The sequence below is a fragment of the Nomascus leucogenys genome, chromosome 10 (genome assembly GCF_006542625.1).
Source record: "Nomascus leucogenys isolate Asia chromosome 10, Asia_NLE_v1, whole genome shotgun sequence".
In the NCBI taxonomy this organism is placed as follows: domain Eukaryota; kingdom Metazoa; phylum Chordata; class Mammalia; order Primates; family Hylobatidae; genus Nomascus; species Nomascus leucogenys.
Genome location: NC_044390.1, coordinates 91110262 through 91131809, shown reverse-complemented (window position 1 = coordinate 91131809; position 21548 = coordinate 91110262). Strand labels below are relative to the sequence as shown.

General features: G+C 48.9%; 1 protein-coding gene across 2 annotated transcripts in view; it reads right to left on the bottom strand.

The window, feature by feature from the left end:
- DNAH10 (dynein axonemal heavy chain 10) overlaps nucleotides 1-21548 on the bottom strand; it is a 172208-nt gene that overhangs the window by 8795 nt on the left and 141865 nt on the right. For both annotated transcript variants that reach the window (XM_030821624.1, XM_003276237.3), the window contains 12 exons: nucleotides 17262-17443; nucleotides 16023-16159; nucleotides 13988-14205; nucleotides 12760-12981; nucleotides 12312-12459; nucleotides 10578-10857; nucleotides 9498-9727; nucleotides 8362-8635; nucleotides 3462-3566; nucleotides 2897-3051; nucleotides 2101-2255; nucleotides 500-683 (listed from right to left, as the gene is read on the bottom strand). In XM_030821624.1, coding sequence (XP_030677484.1) covers nucleotides 500-683; nucleotides 2101-2255; nucleotides 2897-3051; nucleotides 3462-3566; nucleotides 8362-8635; nucleotides 9498-9727; nucleotides 10578-10857; nucleotides 12312-12459; nucleotides 12760-12981; nucleotides 13988-14205; nucleotides 16023-16159; nucleotides 17262-17443 — 2290 coding nt within the window. The remainder of the gene's footprint in view (nucleotides 1-499; nucleotides 684-2100; nucleotides 2256-2896; nucleotides 3052-3461; nucleotides 3567-8361; nucleotides 8636-9497; nucleotides 9728-10577; nucleotides 10858-12311; nucleotides 12460-12759; nucleotides 12982-13987; nucleotides 14206-16022; nucleotides 16160-17261; nucleotides 17444-21548) is intronic.

Below are 21548 nucleotides of genomic sequence, written 5' to 3'. Positions count from 1 at the left end.
GAGGCCGAAGTGGGAGGATCGCTTGAGCCCAGGAGTTCAAGACCAGCCAGGGCAACATGGTGATACATTTGTATTTTCCTCTACAGAAAATACAAAAAACATTAGCCAGGCATGGTGATGCATGCCTGTAGTCCCAGCTGCTACTGGGGAGGCTGAGGCAGGATGACCACTTCACAATCAGGAGGTTGCGGCTGCAGTGAGCTATGTTCACACCACTGCACTCCAGCCTGAGTGACAGAGCGAGACCCTGTCTCAAAAAGAAAAGAAAAAGGAAGAAAAAAAAGAAAACAACACAGCACCATGATCGCAACACGAGGTTGTGAAATCATAACTATTATTGTCATCTTCCTAGTGTTTCATTACTGCTTCTTAGCTCGGAAATGCATCCAACTTATTTGTGGAGTGGCACTCTCAGCTTAAATCCAGGTTAGCTCCTTCTTAGCAGACACCAGGGACCTCCCCCTAAATGTAGAGCTTGTTCCTTTCAGCCACAAATTACCTTTTCTTGACCTTGACCCATTGCAAGGAATTTGAGGCGATTTCCTCCAAAACCACTTCGCTCTGCTAATTTCATAAGATCACTGGCAGGGTCAGAGCCAGGACTCAGGATAAACACAATGGGCGAATTTGGAGTGCTCTGCTCAAAAATAGCTTCAAAGCTGATCATTGGGGGCTGCACATACCTGGTGAAAGAAACACAGTCAGAAAACTCTCCCGCGAGGACAGCTCCAGACCAGGGGCTGGTCTGTCTGATCAGCGCTGCCTCCTCCTGTGTCCAGAACCTTCTGACCGTTCCTCTGGGATAGCTCGTTGCAGTCTTCCCTGCTTTAGATTCTAGTTTCTATGCATGTCTCCCACCCTGATGGGGAACTCTTGAGTGACAGGGACTTCTCTGTACCTCCTGCACACTTGGTTCAGTCGGCTTGTGCTGAGCTGGACACCTCAGCTTGCCCTCCAGGTGGGCCTGCCCATGGCACAAAACCCTGAGGTTCCACAGGCGTGTCCTGAATGGTCCACATCTTGAGTTTTGAGTTTTGTGTGTGGGTTTCTTTTTTTTTTTTTTAATTGAAAGATATAATCTCACTCTGTTGCCCAGGCTGGAGTATAGTGGTACTATCACAGCTCACTGAAGCCTCAAACTCTTGGGCTCAAGCAACCCTCCCACCTCAGCTTCCTTAGTAGCTTGACTACAGGTGTGCACCACCACGCCTGGCTAATTTTTTTTTACTTTTTACTTTTTAGAGGCAGTATCTCACTATGTTGCCCAGGCTGGTCTCGAACTCCTGGCCTCAAGCGATCCTCCCACATCGGCCCCCTGAAGTGCTGGGATTACAGGTGTGAGCCACCGCACCTGACCCAGATGTGCATTTTAAAATTCATTGCCAACAAAAAGATATTGGGATATTTCAGGTAAAAATCTGAAGTCCTAGCTTCTTTCAGAATCAGAGGATCCAGCCAGTGTTGGTTCCTAGTGGCACCTGGTATCAGTCAGCAGGAGCTAAGGGCCGCTGCCCAGGGACCAGGACCCCATCCAGCCTCATCACTCACTGCCATGGCCTGCTGGCTGCAAGGGCACATCTGAGCTGCAGCCCCATGCTCTCTGCCTGGCTTCGTACCCCACGCTAGAGCTACATTGTCCAGTGTGATGGCCATGAGGCAAATGCGACTACTCAGCGCTTAAATGTGGCTAGCCCCAATTGAGATGTGCTGTAAGTGTGAATTCACACAGGATTTTGAAGACTTAATACCAAAAAAAGCATGTAAAATGTCTCAATCATGTTCATATTGATTATACATTCAAATGATAATTTTAATATATTCATGTAAATAAAGTATGTTATTACAATTCATTGTGCCCATTTCTTTTCTAATGTAGCTACTATGTGCAGAACTGCATATGTGGCTCACATTGAATTTCTTGTGACTAGCACTGTTCTAGAATATTGAAGAATTCTAGAATATTGGCTATGGAATATTGTACAGACAGGGTGGCGACAGCTGTCTCGGGAGCTGGTCAGCTTCTGCTTTGAGTCCAAGGTGGGAGGATGCTAGAGATCCCACCCCACGGAAAGTGGCAAATCAACAAAACGACACACTTACTTCTCTCCCATTGTTACAGTCACATAGTCAGTCACTGCCCGATAGACCCGATCCACGCGGAAACAGCGCAAAATAAGCAACTTCTGGAAAGGTGTGATGTTGTTATCGTAACCCAAGGGGAACGGAAACTGCTCCAGTGAATCCAGGTCATACCACTGGGAAAAGCAAAGAATATTCATTGTGGCGTCAACTCAGAAATGACATAGGTCCCCATTTGTGTGTGAAGGTGGCAAAAGCCACTGGAAAGGTATAAGAATCTATAGGTGTACTAACTGAAGGCCACCTGGTCAGATCTGTCATTCTCTACCCCCAAAGGCTATGGCATTGAGAAAGGAGCAACTGAGTCTTATTCACTGAGTCCCCAGTGCCCATCAAGGGACATGGTACATGGCAGATGCCCAACTACTTCTTGGATGGATGGGTGTGTAGGTGGATGGATGGATGGGTGGATGGATGGATGGATGAGTAGGTGGGTGGGCGGGTGGATGGGTAGATGAATGGGTAGGTGGGTAATGGATGGATGGGTGGGTGGGTAGGTGGATGGGTGGATGGATGGATGGATGGATGGATGGATGGATGGATGGATGGACGGACGGACAGACAGGTAGATGGTTGGATCTCCCATACAACTAGCTGAATTAGCCAAAGGAGAATTCCAATCAGGGAGTTAGAGGGCATCAGTTACACACTGAATGGGTTACTCAAAGGAGTGTCTTAAGGGGTTGGGCCACAGTTGAGGTTTGGAGATTGTTGACATGTGGGGAAGGAGAGGAGGAAAAAGGGAACATGGGCTCACCTCCTGCCAGATAGTCTGATTATTCTCAACATCATCAGGAAGTTGTCCAAAGTTGTCTGAAAACATTTCTGATAAAAGAATGATATCTTCCCATCCTTGGTCAGACAACCAAGCGCAGGGCTTTTTTCTTTTGCTTTTCTCCAGGGAAATGTTTCCTAATCACGACAGAAGAGAAGCAAACAGCCATTGTGCTGCTAACACAAAGCAAGCAACTCTGCTTCGACTTCTCCCACTTTTGGGAAAAGTCTGCTTCTCAGGAAGGAGACTGGAAAGAGGAAGTGGCCCGGGCTTGCCCTCGTCACCGCCAGTGATACCAACGAGGCGCTCAGTGCAGCATCCAGCTTCCAGCCTCAGGGTGGCCCTGAGACAGAGGCTGGCTGCTCCGAGTTCAACCAGAGCCATTTCTGAGGCTGGAATGATCAACTGGAATAGTGAAAAATGCAGTGCTGTTGGAAGCCAAGTTTTAAGGAGAATTTTTGTTATTGTTTGTTTTAATGGACAAACTTACATACATGTATCATGTGGGCAAGGAGATGGGAGGAATGAAGCTAGGCAAATTCATTACCTTTTAAAAAGAAATCTAATTCTTCTTGAGGGACTCTCCCTTCTGCTTGTTCTATCTTGATGGTCATATTAAAAGAAAAGAGTAGCTTGTGCCTCTCAAACAGCCCTGGAGGGAAACATCAGATGCGTATTGATTTCTTAAAATTCACTTTAAAAAAACTGAGTTTCTTATGCACACTGTGCTTAAATGTAAGAGAAATGAAACACTCAAACTGTATGGCTGCATTTAGCCCTCTTTGCAACTAATGTCCATGAATATCTAAGTGCAAGAAAGATGAGCTCAGTTCCTAGGTCATGCCCCAGTCTGTAGTGACATGCTCCTGTATGTAACGGAAGTGGCCGTGTCTACAGGAGGTGTAATCACACCATCCTGGGAAGAGGAAAAGCCAGTGAGGGGCAGTACAGTAGGGGCCGCCCTCTCCACTGAAGGTAGGTTGTTTGCCTGACTCCATGGCATTCGTGTCCATTAGAGTCTAGAAGAGGTGTTGGCAAACTTTCTACAAAGGGCCAGATAGTAAGTATTTTTGGCTTTGGAAGCTAGATGGTCTCTGTCATAACCACTCATCTCCACCATTGTAGTGCAAAAGCAACCATAGACAATATGTATACAAATGGATATGGCCCTGTTCCAATAAAACTTTATTTACAAAAGCAGGCAGTGGGCCAGATTTGGATGCTGGCTAGGGGTTTCCCAACCTCTACTGCAGAGGACGCACACTCCATCAACAGACTCTCTATTGATGGATGCAAAATACCAGCTTTCTTCTTTTTTGCTTTTTAACATAAGACGTGTTCCTGGAAAAAAAATTGTATAAGTCAAAATCTGTAATCTGAATTCACTTTATATGTGTTAGGAGGGTTGGCTACTTAAGTGAGCCCTATAGAAACAATCTCTTTCTGCCCAACTGTTAAGGGCTAAATTATATTTCTCCAAACTTCATATGTTGAAGCCCCAACTTCCAGTACCTCAGAATATGACGGTATTTGGAGACAGGGTCTTTAAAGAGATGATTAAGTTCAAATGAGGCCATTAGGGTGAGCCCAGTCCAACCTCACTGGTGTCCTTATAAAAGGAGGAAATTTGGACACACAGAGACACCAGGGATTCACACGCAGAGAAGAAAGACCTTGTGCGGACAGAGCAGGAAGACAGCCTCCTACAAGCCAAGGGGAGCGTCCTCAGGAGAAACGAAACCCACCAAACCTTGATTTTGGACTTCTCACCTCCGAAACTATGAGAAAATAAATTTCTGTTGCTTAAGCCACCCAGTCAGTGGTTTTTTGTTACGGCGGGCATGGCAAACTAATACACCCAACGCCGGTGCATGGGAAATAGCACTGTCAGTGCAGTGTCTCAGCAGAAGAGGACTGGAAGGGGACACGAGTGTGCCCCACCCACCCTCTGCTTCCTAAAGGTCACTCTACAGGCCCCTGGTTAAAAATGGCCATTCTGAGTTTATCCCAACTCCTTTCCAAAAACCAACTGAAATGGTGAGTTTTTTTGTTTGTTTTTTGTTTTTGTGCAGTGGCACGATCTCGGCTCACTGCGACCTCCGCCTCCCGGGTTCAAGTGATTCTCCTGCCTCAGCCTCACGAGTAGCTGGGACTACAGGCGCCCACCAACACACCCAGTTAATTTTTGTATTTTTAGTAGAGACGGGGTTTCACCAGGTTGGCCAGGATGGTCTCCATCTCTTGACCTCGTGATCCGCCCGCCGCCCTGGTGGCCCAAAGTGCTGGGATTACAGGCGTGAGCCACCGCGCCTGGCCTAATGGTGAGTTTTTTAAAAAGGTATAAGCTCCCAGAAAATTGGAGAAAAGACAATAGCAATACAATTTTGCAAGCTAGGCCAGGTGTGGTGGCTCACATCTGTAATCCTAGCACTTTGGGAGGCCAGGGCGGGCAGATCACTTGAGATCAGGAGTTCAAGACCAGCCTGGCCAACATGGCAAAACCCTGTCTCTACTAAAAATACTAAAAATTAGCTGAGTGTGGTGGTAGGTGCCTGTAATCCCAGCTACTTGGGAGGCTGAGGCAGGAGAATCACTTGAACCCAGGAGGTGAAGGTTGCAGTAAGCTAAGATCGTACCACTGCACTCCAGCCTGGGCAACAGATGACATTCTGTCTCAAAAAAAAACAAAAAAAAAAACTGCAAGCTACAGACAGATGGACAAGTGATAACTGATTTAGCAGAGCTGAGAAAGTTGACTCTCACATGAGGAGGAGATAAAGCTGAGATGCAAACCACAGAACGCATCAAAAGCTCAGGAACTGGCAGTACCAGATCCTTTGGAAGTGTGGGTGAATGTGGGCTAAAAACAGGAAGATGGGTGGACAGCTTGTTTGACAAGCCGTCAGATCCCAGATCCCCTCTCACTCCATGCTGCCAGGCAACTGCCCGCCCCACCCACGTGAACTTTGGAAAAGATAAAGCAGGGTCTCTGGACAGGAGAACACCAGGCATAGTTGAGGGGAAGCCGTACTGAAAATATGGCTTTCGGTGAACGTTTTCATGATGAATGCTGAAATCGACAGTCTTCTTTTCTCACTTGGTTCCATGAAGGCTGGCAGCCAGGATTACATACTCGAGGAAAAGGCTGAAGACTCTTCACTGGGGGATCGTAAAGTCTCATGAGAAAAGAACTACATGTATTGGCATTTGAGAGTTCCTCCAATGACACACTACAGAGAGGCGAGCCGCAAAATTCAGACGACGGGAAACAACCCAGCAATCAGGCACGTTTCTTCCACAGATAAATGCAAGGGGTGGGGCAGACACGGTGGCTTATGCTTCTAATTCCAGCACTTTGGGAGGCTGAGGCAGGAGGATCCCTTAAGCCCAGGAGTTCAAGATCAGCCTGGGCAACATGGCGAGACCACCATCTCTACAAAATTTTTTTAAAAATTAGCCAGGCATGGTGGCATGCACCTGTAGTCCCAGCTACTGAGGAGGCTGAAGTGGGAGGATCACTTGAGCCTGGGAGGTGGAGGTTGCAGTAAGCTGTGATTGTGCCACTGCACTCTAGCCTGGGCATCAGAGCCAGACCCTGTCTCCAAAAATAAATAAACAAAAATAAAAATAAATGCAAGGTGGAAAAGAGAGAAATTAAGTGACACAACCAATTATAATGTATAGACCTTAATGAGGTCCTGATTTAAAATAATGTGAAATATGACATATAAGACAATTGGGAACATTTGAAAACCTGAATATGATGATATTCAGGAATTATTAATTTGGGGGTATGATAATGGCCTTATGTCTATGTTTTGAGATAGAATCTTTCTATTTTATAGCAGGGATGGGCAAACCACAAGCAAGGGGCCAAATCCAGCCTGCTGCCTGTTTTTGCTAATAAAGTTTTATTGGAACACAGCCATGGCCATTCACTTCCATTCACATATCATCCAATGGCTGCTTTTGTGCTACAATTGCCACCATGCCCAGTGGGGCCTGTGGCACACAATTGCAGAAGTGAGTAGTTGTGGCAGAAATCACTTAGCCTTCAAAGCCTAAAATACTATCTGACCCTTTCCAGAAAAAGTTTGCTGACCTCTGTTTTAGAGATACAAACTAATACACTTACAGATAAGTGATCTGAATATGAAGCAAATTTTCAACATAATCTGGGTTGATGGGGAATCGTGTTACACATAAACAAATCCAGAGCTGATCATTGCCAGGTGAGGGCTGTGCAGACGATCATGACACTATTCTCTTTTGCACATGTTTTTCATAATAAAAAGTTTTTTTAAAAAAATCAATGATTTAGGGGTTGAAATATATTGCAGTCACTTTGGAAAACAGTTTGGCAGTTCCTCAAAAGTTAGACATAGAATTACCCTATGACCCAGCAGTTCCCCTTCTAGATATACCACCAAGAGAATTAAAAACACACATTCACACAAAAACCTGCACACAAATGTTCACAGGAGCATTGTCTTAATAGCAAAAAAAGCGAAACAACCCAAATGCCCATCAGGTGACAGGTGGATAAACACAGTGTAGTCTGTCATGGAATGTGACTCAGCCGCAGACAGGAATGAAGTGCTGACACACACAGCAACACAGATGAACCGTGAGGTCACGAAGTGGAGTGAAAGATGCCAGTCACGAAGTCACACAGCATATGATGCCATTGACATGAAGTGTTCAGAGCAAGTAAATCCTTACTGACGGAAGGCAGAGAGGTGACTGCCAGGGACTAGGAGTGGGGGACAAGGGGGTGACTGCTAATGGGTATGGGATTTCATTTCGGGGCTGGTGGAAGCGTTCCGAAGCAAGAGAGTAGTGATAGCTGTACAACTCTATGAATATGCTATGAATCACCACCGAATAGTACATTTTTAAAGGGCGAATTTATGGTATGTAAATTGTGTCTCGATAAAGCTGCTATCTTAAAATTCAGTGCTTTAAACATTCCTCTTGTAACATGCATCGCCACACTTAAGAATGCCATTTGGAGCTGGGCATGATGGCTTACACCTCGTAATCCCAGCACTTCGGGAGGCCAAGGTGGGTGGATCGTTTGAGCTCAGGAGTTCGAGACCAGCCTAGGCAACATAGTGAAACCCCATCTCTACAAAATATACAAAAACTTAGCTGGGTGTGGTGGCATGCCTTTAGTCCCAGCTACTCTGGAGGCTGAGGTAGGAGGATCACCTGAGCCTGGGAGATGGAGGTTGCAGTGAGCCGTGATCGCACCACTGCATTCCAGCCTGGGTGACGGAGCAAGACCTTATCTCAAAAAAAAAAAAAAAAAAAAAGAAAGAAAGAAAAAGAAAAAAGAAAAAAAATGCCATTTGGTAACTTTCCATTTTCACATATCACATTTCCTTAAAGCCACATCTGGCACACCAGGCTACACTGATGTGTCCTCCTCTGTGGGGAGAGCTCACCTGTGCAGCCGTAGTTATAGATGTTGAAGGTCAGCGTGTCCATGATGTTCCTCAGGCGTTTCATGAGAATGGAATCAGGCAGCGACTTCTTCAGTGACAGCCCGAAGACCTCTAAGAAGGCAATCAGGGAGTACTGGTACATGGAGTTCACCAGGGCCATCTCAGACAGGACAAAGAACAGGATGGCCCCCCTCCTGGCTGCTGGCCGGTAGCCATCCCGCAGCCTGTCGATGTCCAAGGCTGTCTTCTCTGCCAGCTTGAGTTTCTCTGAGACCTGAAGAAAAGCACAAGTGACCCTGGAAACAGGAAGACTGAGATGTGGGCAGAGGGCAGGAGGGACAGGGGGACAGCAGAGAGGTATGTACAATGCTTCAGGGCTTTGAAAGCATCCAGGGACTGCAGGGGACCGAGGGCACACACCCTCTTGTAGGAAGGGGTGAATATTTGTGGCTGACGCCCCTGCACCGATGGCCCCTTCCTCTAGTAACACTGCTTGTAAGTCTCCGGTACTGCCCTCTCCCTTTTCTTCCCATACGGGGTTCCACCCCGACTCCAGGAGATGTGACCCAGGCCCAGCTAACCTGAGCCTACCATCCCCAAGCTCCCGGGACTGCTTTGGGGTAGGAATGTGACTTAAGTGACTCTCAGGACCTTCACGGTAGGAACAGGAAGATTCTCACTTATCCCTTTGGGTTTGGACCTGAGAGGACGTGAGGCCAGACCATTCTTATGACTGTGTGGGGAGCTGGCAGAGAATGACACCAACCCAGTAGAAGGCCCAGCCCAGAAATGGACAGAAACCAAGTCCTCCTGGTATTTTTGAAGTCGTGGATCCAGCCCCACTTGAGGCCATCTCTGGACTTTTCTGCTTTCTCAGCTGATAACTTCCCTTTTGACTTAAGCCAGGCAAGGCTGGATTTTCTATCACTCTCGATTTGAAGAGACTGACCTGATGCCCAGGAATCCCTGGGAACACCTTTAGGGCTCCCCTCCCCACAGCACATCCCAATAGAGGTGGCTTTTTATCCCTGAGATCACAGAGCCCCGTTTTCTCATTGAGCAGACAGAGAAATGGACGCTCCAACGGCACACACAGGCCCCATCTGGCTCACGGCCTTTCCCACTGTGGTTGCTACCTCTGTTGCCTTGGATTTGGTCTCCTCCAGGGTGTGCACCAGGTCCACGTTGTCCAGCATGTTCCCGGTGGACGTGGCCAGCTCCCGAAGGAGGGAATCTTCCAGGTCCTTGAGCAGGTTCTTGTTCTCGCTGGTCTCCTGGATGAGGTGCTCCCGCTGCTCCTCCAGCTCCCGCCTCTCGTAAGCCACCAGCACGCTCAGCAGCTGGTCCTCCAGGCCCTTCAGCGTGACTGTGGGGGACAGCGAGAGGCCCTCACCACCTGCGGCCCCTAATAACAGTCTCTCCCGCTGCCCTGCTGTGACAGGACAAGCTTAGCGTGGGTCTCAGCCAGCAGGTCAGAGGCACGAGAATTCACTGCCCACCAAAGTCACCCTACAGCAGCAAGGTGGCAGACAGGGGCAAAATAGCGATGCTGTGGTGCAGAGTGGTGGACAAAAAGAAAAAAACACACTGAAATAAAACCCAGGCTTCCACGGACTGGGGTACCATAGTTTAAAGTATGCCCAGACTGGGCGCAGTGGCTCATGCCTGTAATCCCAGCACTTTGGGAGGCAGAGGCGGGAGGATCACTTGAGCCCAGACGTTTGAGACCAGACTGGGCAACACAGAGCAACCCCATCTGTACATAAAAAGATAAAGAAAAAAGAAAAGAAAGTATATCCAAATCAAATTAACCTGTTTACGCAGGAGCATGACAACCTTAGAGAATTTGAGAGAGAATATCCAATTTCTATCAGAATTCAACTGGGAGGAAGAAAAAAAATTCGGCATCACAACATGTATTTTAAATACACGAATATAGAGTAACTTCCTGCCCCAACAGACAGAGATCCCATCCCACCCCGTGTGTGAACACGTGAGCCCACGGCCCCATCTCAGCATGACTCACGACAGGTAACTTATGGCCTCACACCTTCTAAGTGGTACCTAATTGGTAAGAGCTGACTAGTCCACATATGCCTATGAGAGAACGATCTGGGGTCACTGAGTGAAATGATGTCCCATGAATGCCTTGATCTGAGGCTGCCGTCTCCATCATAACCATCTTAATTAGCAGTGGAGGTTCTACACGTTCTTACCAGTGTAATTGATCACCATAGCTTTCCCAAACACGGATGGGGAATATCTGGGATTGGCCAGCTTGGTGTTTAGGTACAGTCTGAAATTTGAATCATAGTCAACTTCCTTGTCTCCCAGGATAATAAACTGCCGTCCTTGGGAGATTTTTATATTTTTTTCTAAGACGTTATCAATCACAGGATCGATGTATTCATCAACATCGCGGAACAGGAAAGGGGTCCCGTACTTTATGGACATCTCCAGCTGCTTGAGGAAGTCAGGGTCGTGAAAGGAAGCGACCTGGAAGAGAAGGGAGGCAGATGCTGAAAGCCCACATGTTTAACTGTGGCCCTGACAAATATAAGGGGAGAATGGCTTGGAAGTGGGAAGTGGATGGGCCAGGAACTTGGAGGGGGCCAGAGGTGAAAAGAAGAGAGAAGCAAGGGGTATAACGCGTATACACCATGAGGTCCAGGCTCAGGGCAGGATCTTGCTCAAACAGGGTGGAAAGGAAACGAAGGGGATTCCTCAGCCCCTCTCCCTTAAGCTAGAACCCCTCCTCTTTAAGAGAGAGGGTAGATGTTGGAATTGGACTAGGGGTAGGCTGACAATTTCAGTGCTCCCTGGCAGGCTGAGAGAAGAGGGAATCTAGGAAAGTTCCTGCCCTCATAGTATTTGCTCCATGACAGCTCCATGTGCGTTTTGGAGGCAGACTGTTCCCCTGACCTTGGAGTACAAATGGGCTTCCCCTAACAGCATGCAAATACCTGGGATCAAGGACCAGAAAAAAATAAGGAAAAGCTAAAATTGAAAATAATTAATTTGTTCATTAGCTCAGCAAAAAGTGATTGGGCCGCCCCGGCAATTCCATTCCTAGGTATCGCCCCAAGAGAACTGAAAACACATGGCCACATAGAAACGTGTGCACCAATGTTCACAGCGGCATTCTTCAAATAGCCAAAAAGTAGGACAACCCGACTGTCCCTCAGCAAATGGATGGATGAACACAATGTGTCTGTTCATACACCGGAATACCATTCAGCCCGAGGAAGGAATAACTTCCTGACGCGCTGCAGCAAGGACAGACCTTGAAAACATCAGGCTGAGTGAAAGGCGCCAGACACAAAAGGCCACACAGCGTCTGAGTCCATTCCTAAGAAATGTCCAGAGGAAGCACATTCACAGATGGAAAGCAGACGAGTGGCTGCCAGGGGCTCGGGGAGGGAGAAATGGAAGGACTGGAGGGGTGATGGCTAAAGGATGTAGCATTTCTTCCAGGGATAATAAAAATGTTCTAAAATTGACTCTGGTGATTGGTATACAACTCTGTAAATATACTAAAACTCAAACTGAATTGTATGTTTTCAGTGGGGGAATGGTGTGGTATGTGAATTACATCTCAGTCAAGCCATTACTCTCACCTCTCCTCCCCTGCATCCCCATCCCCCACCTCAGCTCCCAAAAATAGTGACTGAGCACCCAGACCAGGAACCCCGTACTGAGCAGAGGAACACGAAGCTGAGGTTGCTCACAGCCTGCGAGGGGAGAGGCAGAGTTCGTGGTAGTTTGAGCTGCCCTGGCAGACCCACGGGGTGGAGGCGGAGGCAGGGGAGGGCTCCGCATGGGGGTCAGGGTGGAAGCATTTCAGCCCAGCCTCGCTGAGGCTAGGGACTGCCAGGTACAGGAGGTGGGAGGGGCATTCTCCAGAGAACAGGAATCGGGGGCAGAAGACACCCTGGGAGGAGCTGCCGTACCCGCAGATTGTTCTTCTCCTCTTTTCTCTTGATCCAGTTGAGGGCCTGCTGCTGGGGGTCGATACAGAGAGGGAAGCGGCTGGCCCGGGTGGTGAGGATGCCATTCTGAATGGAGAGCTCATCGGGGGGAAGGCCCTGGGATCCCCATCTGGAAGAAACAGCCATCGGGAAATGAATTTCTCTCACCAATTTGTGAGCCAAGGGCTAAGGGTGGTAGGACTGGCCTTCCAGAACAATCTACCCATCCCCAGGCCGCACAAGCCTTCTCAGATGCCAGGGAGAAGGGCTCTGTGCTGCGTTTGCAGCTTGCCCGGCCACTTCCATGAAGTCAAGCCAACTGTGGCCCTGGTGATGTCCCCCAGGCCACTGCCTCCCCCCAGGGTGACACCCACGTAGACCCCTGTGCTAAGGTGTCCCCTCCCTCCTGCTGGCTCAGGGTGCCACGCACCTGCTGATCTCAACATCGTCTGTGAGCAGGCTTTCCAGCCGGAAAGGCTGGCTCAGGGGGATCTCCCGTTCCAGGATGTCGTTTTGCCAAATCTGGTTGACCATCTCGTCACGGAACTCCCAGGTGAAGGCTCCCTCGTAGCTCAGGAAAGCCGCGCAGAGCAGGCAGTCCCCCAGCAGCTTCACGCGCCGGTGCATCAGCTCATCCAGGTCGTTCAGCCACCTGGCACGGGAGGAGAGGGAGGCTGCCGTGAGCAGTTTACCTTCTGGCCACAACCAAAAGGAACATTCCAGAAGAACCAGCTTGATACCTTGCTAACAGGGCTAGCCAGATGGAAACGCGTTTTGAGATATTCTTTCCTTGTGGGGAACAGAGACCAACAGCTTATCTTGCAACTTCCCACCCTAGTGAACCTGGTGTTTGGAGCCAGCATCAGGCAGTAAAGGCCTGTGGTCTTTATTAAGTAGTAATCACATCGCGTGGATCACATTAAGTAGTAATCACATTGTTTCCGAAGCCTTAATCAAAAACGTATAAATCAGCCCGGCAGAGCTAACAAGTTCTGGCCTCACTCAGTGACAGAATTCCACCCAAGATAAAAGAAAGCATCTGTTTCATTTGGCCTCTTCCAGTAAATGCCCCAAGACTTAGGTTTCAGAAATATTGAAAATTGTTTCCCACATGCAAACAACATTTTTCAGTGTCTTCTACACCACATTTACAGGTACCAGATTCAAAATTGTTGCCCTATTCGGTGAATAAGCTGTGGCCAAGCGGTCTTGCTCATAAATATCAAACAGCCCCATCACTTAAGACTGAAGCCCAGGATTGAACATGCCACTGGGACCCTTAGAAGGCATCTGTGCGGTGACAGAGACGGGCTTCTCCCACAGACTTTTCTAGAAAGGACCCAGGGGTTAGAGGTAACCAAGAAGTGAACCCTTCCCAAACCTAGAGCACCCTGCTAAATGGTATGGATTCCCCCATCTCCACAGCTGCACTGCCTCCTTGACCCTTAGTAACTAATAAATAACACTCAGTGCCTAATACAAACAAGAGTCTATAAAATAGCCATTAGCTGCCATGAACATGATAATAGGAATATAAGACCTGGTCAATGGTTTTCACATAAAAACACAATGTGAGATAAAGAATCAACATGGCGAGAAACTCTGTGGGTGACATCCGTTTACAAACCGCAATAGGCAGGCTCGTGAGCAGCGCTGACCTGATGTTTTCCAACCCCAGACCCGAGATGAGTTTGTCTGCAGCAATCAGCCGCCTCTCCATGATCTCGGCTTCTTCCTGCAGCTTCTGCTTTTCCAGTATGGCGGCCTCATATTTGGCACCCAATGTTTCCATCTCTTTCTGAATTGCTGCCAACTCATTCTGGATCCTTTCCAGTTCCCGTTTAGTGAGGTAAAAATTCCGCTCCAGCCTGGCCACCTAAGTGAAGACAGTTTGCAAAAAGATGGGAAAAAGGACGGTGGTGGGGCCGCGATCCCATGGCCTCAAAACAGGCCACATGTCCAAACTGCTCTGATGGTGTCTGTGCTTTTCAGAGCCACTATATGCTATGTTAAGACATGTGGCTTCTTAGTTTCTTCTTCAACTGTTTGCTGCCAAAACTCTATGTCGCATTAGAAGACACAGCACCCAAGTTAACAAATGGTTTTACTTTCATATACTGAGGTCACAGTAAGATGACACTGTGGTTCTGAGTCAAAAACTCCGAAGAGTATACCCTAGACAATAACAGGATTCCTACTGGTTCTAAGTTTTCTGAATAATACAATTCCGAGCTATAGAGCAAGGTCATAATATGACTCAAAATGATCAAATCAACCTTATTCTCTTTGTATTTTGTGATCTTCATGTGACTTTGGCCCCGCTGCTCTCAACTGGGGTAGGTTTTGTCCCCCAGGGGACGTTTGGTAATGTCTGGAGACATTTCTGGATGTCACAGCTTGGAGGGAGGGTGCTACTGGCATCCAATGGGCTGAGGCCAAAGATGCTGCTAAACATCCTATAGTGCCCAGGACAGACCCCCCCAGGACAGACCTCCCAGGACAGACACCCCCAGGACAGACCCCCCCACCCTGGGACAGACCCCTCCCTGCAAGACAGACCCTCCAGGACAGACACCCCACCAAGGACAGACTCCGCCCAGGACAGACCCCCCCCCCCAGGACAGATACCCCCTGGGACAGATCACACCCCAGGACAGACCCTTCCCAGGATAGACCCCCCCAGGGCAGATCCCCCTAGGACAGACCCCTCCAGGACAGATCCCCCCCAGGACAGATCACTCCCCAGGACAGACCCCCCCCAGGACAGACCCCCCCAGGACAGACCCCCCCCAGGACAGACCCCCCCCAGGACAGACCGCCCCCAGGACAGATCCCCCCCAGGACAGACCCCCCCAGGACAGATCCCTCCCCATGACAGACCCCCCCCAGGGCAGAACACCCCAGGACAGACCCCCTCCAGGACAGATCCCCCCCAGGACAGACCCCCCCAGGACAGACCCCCCCCAGGACAGATCTCCCCCCAGGACAGACCCCCTGGGACAGACCCCACAGGACAGACTCCCCTCCAGGACAGACCCCCCAGGACAGACTCCCCTCCAGGACAGACCCCCCGAAGGACAGACCCCCCCCCACCACAGCCAGGCAGCACTTCAACGGTGCTGCAGCTGAGAAACTGCTTTGACCCTAGAGAAACAACTTTAAACATCTTTACATCTTTTTTTTTTTTTTTTTTTTTTTGAGACAAGGTCTCACTCTGTCACCCAGGCTGGAGTGCAGTGGTACAATCACGGCTCACTGCAGCCTCCCAAGTAGCTGGCAGTACAGGTGTGTGCCACCATGCTCGGCTAATTAAAAAAATTTTTTTTGTAGCAACAGGGTCTCCCTATGTTGCCCAAGCTGGTTTCAAACTCCTGGGCTCAAGCGATCCTCCCATCTGGGCCTTCCAAAGTGCTGGATTACAGGCATGAGCCACCACGCCTGGTCTGAACATCTTTATACCACACTTTCACAGGAAGTTTGAAACTCTTTCAAACCTCAGTCTTGTCCACCACCCACACTATACCTAAGTGATAGTGGTGTTTCAGGATTGCCATTTATTGTGGGGTGGGGGAAAAGTTTATGCAGCTTGAAGTCAGAACCTTGGGAGAAGTTTTTCAGCAAAGGTGTGCACATGTGAATTCTGACTCCGAATCACATGTGCAGTGGTGTGGCAGTCTTACATTCGGGCACTACCTTCTCTCTTTTAGGCTTGATTTCTCTGAAAACATCACAGTAGCCCATTACAGCTTCGACAAATTTCAGCATCCCCAGCCCGGCTTTGCTGACAGCTTCCATTTCTTCATTTGTGGTATTAAGAGTCTTCAAGAGGCCTAACGTGAAACATGCAATAATTTTTATGAGTGGCAAGCTTCATCTTGGGAACACAAAATAGACAAAATAAGCGTAACTAGTTTCTTATTCTTCAGTGGCCCTGTGAGCAGAATGCACACAGCTCTCCTACGGCCAACAGCGTGGTGTCAAACCAGGATGGGTTCTGCATAAATGGATGTTTCAGATGTGGGTGAGGGGCATGGTTTACTGCCCCCCGTGATGCAGGTGTCATGCAGGAGACCCAGGGCGTAACGGAGACTCCCAACTGGGCACTCAGGTGGCTAACTGGAAATCACAGGCCATTACAGGTCACCTGTTACCTTCACCCGCACCCTCACCCCAGGAGTAATTTCACATAAACGGAAGTCCATCCAATGAAGATTCAGATAGAGGGAGTGCCTTGGGTTTTTGTAGTGGTTGGGGTCATTTGTGTTGAGATTGCTTTTGTTTTTAAGGGGCTAAGAAAAAGCATTTGATAAGAGTCTAAATAAACCATCAAACATGCATTAACTTGTATTGCTTTTCACAAAGACTAACACCATTCCACTATCACTGCCTGGCTGAGCACTGGGCAGGGTCAGGAACTGAGCTCAAAGGGAACTCAGTCCTATAACCAAAGATGGAGGAGAGGCTGGCCATCAGTGATGCTGCCCACCCCCGTGCCCACTCCCCAGGGACCTCCAGAAGACTCGATACTGACAAGAGGAGAAAGGGGGGAAGTCAAGGTCGGACCAGCTCTGAGCTTCTGCATGTGCACTGAACAGCACAGACAGAACAACACTGGGTGAGACGCACAGAAGACAAGGCTGGGCTAGGTTCCAATGAGAAGATCCTGTTTCCTGACAGGGAGAGCTAGGACTAGTGCTGAATCAAACCCTCAGTGGGCACGGCTGCCGCCGCGCATCCCCAACCACTCTCCCTGGGTCACGTCATGGGGCTGCTGTTTTCCTCTGGTGACCATCAGTTGCCTGTTCCATCTGATACCATCTGACCAGAAGGGGAGGGCCTGCCTGCAACAAGCCTCCTTGCCCTCCATCCCTGTCCCAGAGCCTGAGATGCCAGATCGAGACCCTGGCGATTCCCACACGTGGCTACACTCACCTTTGATGTTTTTCACTTGGCTCTGGGTAATCGAATCAAAATCAATCTCCATCAGAGACCTCAGGAAATTCGGGTCGGACATCATGCCCTTGGCGGTTTTCCAGTTGAGCTCTTTATACCCTTTCATGATGAGGATGCATTCGCAGACCGTCTGCACCTGCTTCGGGGGCTTAGCAAACGACCTGGCAAGAAACCAAGGCACACATGGGTCACAATCCCAGGATGTGGCCAGGATCTGGCCTGAAAGAGAGCTCCAGAAAAAGGAGCTCAACCAAAAGACAGTCCCTGGAGCTGATGCTGCATGCAAACGAAAGAAGCCAGGTCCCAACACAAACCGCACTCCTGGGTGGGAGAGTCCCTAAGGGCGGGGCCGGGTCCCCCTCTCAGGTTCCAGACCAGGCACCTGGAACGGTGCGGGGGCAGCATTAAAATACAAACCCAGGCCATCCCCGGAGCGTCTGGATCAGTGGTTAGGGAGCAGCCTGAGCACCTACGTTTTAATTACACCCTCGGCTGATTCTTCAGAGTCTAAATGGTGGCTGCGGTCATTATTGTCTTTATCACCATCACCATCATCACCACCACCATCATCTTTCCCCATTTACTGGATGGATAAACAGGGTCCTGGGAGCTTGCATGACTGGCTGTGCTGACGCTGCCTGGGAGGCCTGGGGTCTCTGCATCCTGGGCTCTTTCCAGGCTATGTTGCCCCGTAATTGTTTTCTGTGGCTTTGATAAGACTAGATCATCACTCTGCTCCTCCAGAACACAGATGTCCACTGCCCTTGGTCCTCTGGAGAACCAGAACTGCCAACGGAACAGGAGACAGAACAGCAGCGCTGGTGCAAAGGCCGGAGAAGGAACCGAACCCACCTCACTGGGTCATCCCGCTGCCAGGCAAGGTCAGTGAAAGCCACAGGAGTCTCCCAGACCACGCCATGGAAAGAGAGAAGTGGAAGGAGAACAGCGCAGACAAGGCAAAGCAGGAGAGGAAGGAAAAGCAGGAGAGAAGAGCAGGAGACAGAGGTCCCGGAGGGCATGGATGCAGTGTGGGGCGGCCAGGCAGGGGCCCAGGCATTTGTGCTCTGGTAGGAGGCTGGGGTGAGCCAGAGAAGAACGAGGGGGATGGAGGGACAGAGGGGGAGACACATGCACAAGGACAGAGACAGAGGCAGGGAGACAGGGAGGAGACAGAGACAGGGAGGAGACAGAGAGACAGGGAGGAGACAGGGAGACAGGGAGGAGACAGGGAGACAGGGAGGAGACAGAGAGACAGGGATATAGGGAGGAGACAGAGAGACAGGGAGGAGATAGGGAGGAGACAGAGAGACAGGGAGGAGACAGAGAGACAGGGAGGAGACAGAGAGACAGGGAGGAGACAGGGAGACAAGGAGGAGACAGCCTGAGCAGACAGCAACCTGGAGGCTTTCTGCAGTGACCAAATCCTCCACCCCTCCTGACCCCAGAACCCTCACACACTCCCACACAGACAGCAGAGGAGAGAGGGCCCCATAGTGTACGGACAAGCCAGGGCAACAGCCAGGAGGGAGGGCGCCCACACTTCAGCACAAAGCCCAGTGATGAAAGAAACCGCCCTGAGTCACCGGGGAAAGGCTCAATTACGCTGGTGTTGGCTGCTTAGAAAAGTGGCGGTGCTGTCAAGTGTCTTTAAAAGGTCCCTTCAGGGTGGATGGAAGCCAGGCCCCGGCCACTGCTCTGTGAACAAGCAGGTGGGGAAAGAATGGGGGAGATGTTTTCAGATTCAAGACAGGAAGAGCCCAGGCCTGAGGCAGGGTACTGAGCCCTTGGGCAAGTTAGGAACCAGCCAGGGTGTCAGTTTTCCCATCTGTAAAGTAGAGACGCAGAACCGGAACCTTCCAGTTCCCAAATCCTCTGAGTCTACGAAAGTGAAGTTTTCCGCTGTTGGGTTACAGGCCACGCTCTGGGATCTCACTTACCCAGAATACACCACTTTCCACCATGCCGGATGATCGAGGTGTGTGAAATATTGAGGTTGCAAGTCAAGAGAAATGGAGATGTCTGTTTAATTTGATTCCTTTCTTCTATCACCAAACAAACTCAGGCATGAGAAAGGGAGAATGATATGCTACCCTCCCTAGAAGAAAATAATCATTTTAAACCCCACTCCCCACCTCCCAGTACTCTACCCCTGACACACCAGCTGTCTCTGCTTTTTCTCCAGCCGAGCTCCTTGCAGTCTCAAAGAAGGTGCCCCCTCGCCCTTCATGACCATCCACTGTCGGAGCAGTAAGGGCCTTTCCTTCCTAACCTAATCCTACATCATTTCCCCATGCACATGGGATTCCTATAGGAAAACAGAGTGTCAGCGCCACGCAGGGAAGACCCTGCCTTGCCTGTCTCACTGCCGATGGGCCCCAGTGCCTGCTCAGGGCGGGGGTGGGGTGGGGGACAGACACCCAATGACTATTGAATGAATGAAAGGAAGAAAAGTAAAACTCAAGAGCCAGCAACAAAGGGAGGTTTTTATAGTTTTATAGTTAGAGAAGCATCTACTTCTAATCTTCATGACTCTTCATCTTCCTGCCTTAACATTTAATGATTTCTACAAAGAGGATTGAGTATGATAAGAAGGAAGCGCTTTTTAAGGACTTAAAAGATTATAAAATTGTCAAGATGTAAGTGCTGGCTCATTGTGCTTAACATCCAAATGACCTGAGAAAAGCCAGATTTTACTCATCTGGAAAAACTCAAATTGGATCCAAACTCACACAGAACCCCAGGAAAAAAATCCTCAATAGATAAAAGATTTAAATATAAAAAATTAAAACATAAGAGTACAAAAAGAAATCATGGGGAAATTATTTTACAATCTTGCAGCGTGATCAGGCCTTTTAACTAGGACACAATATCCAAAAGCCACAAAATAGGTCAGGTGCGGTGGCTCATGCCTGTAATCCCAACACTTTAGGAGGCTGAGGTGGGTGGATCACCTGAGGTCAGGAGTTCGAGACCAGCCTGGCCAACATGGTGAAAGCCCATCTCTACTAAAAATACAAAAATTAGCCAGGTGTGGTGGTGGGTGTCTATAACCCCAGCTACTTGTGAGGCTGAGGCAGGAGAATCGTTTGAACCTGGAAGGCGGGGGTTGCAGTGAGCCGAGATCGCACCACTGCACTCCAGCCTGGGCGACAGAATGAGACTCTGTCTCAAAAAATAAATTAAAAAAAGCCACAAAGGCCGGGCGCGGTGGCTCACTCCTGTAATCCCAGCACTTTGGGAGGCCAAGACAGGTGGATCACAAGGTCAGGAGATCAAGACCATCCTGGTTAACATGGTGACATCCCATCTCTACTAAAAATACAAAAAAAAAATTAGCCAGGTGTTGTGGCGGGCTACTCAGGAGGCTGAGGCAGGATAAATGGCGTGAACCCGGGAGGCAGAGGCTGCAGTGAGCCGAGATCGTGCCACTGCACTCCAGCCTGGGTGACTGAGCAAGACTCCATCTCAAAAAAAAAAAAAAAGAAAAGAAAAAAAGAAAAAAGCCACAAAATAAAATATTGCTAAAATCTGCCGCATAAAAATAAATATACATGGCAAAAACAAACACACACACAAACCTCATAAACAAAGTCAAATGGCCCATGACAAACCAGGAAAAGATTTTCAACTCACCTTACAGATAAAAAGCTGATCTCACCATTATATAAAAAGCCCCTAGAAATGGTTTTGAAATAAAAAGCAACAATAACCATGACCCAATAGATAAGCAAACCAAGTTCACAGAAAACGAAATACACATAACTCTTAGACACATTTTTCACATAGGAAAAAAAAAAAGGCCAGCCTCACTCACGCTAAGAAATGCAAATTAAAACTACACAAGTACCACTCTTCATCTACAAAATAATGTAAAAATCCAAACATGTGATCGCGCCCCCTGTTGGTGAGTCTAGGAAAAAGCAGGTACTACTCATTTGGATTGTTGGTGAGGATAAATAGGTTCCATCCCCATGGCGGGGATTAGGCAACAGCTATGAACATTATAAATGCCTACACCCTGGGACCCAGCAATTCCACTTCCAGAAATGTATCCTGCAGGTGGACTCGCCCAGGTGCACAATGAACTATGGTCAGATTTATTCTTTGCCACGCTGTTTGTAAAGGCAAAAGACTGGAGACATGATCAATTTATTTAACAAACTAATCAGTAAGGGCTTGTTAAATAAATTATGGCACAGCCACACAATGGGATGTGAAGGAATGTTCTAAAATATCAGGGAAGTTCATCATGTATCAACGTGCAAA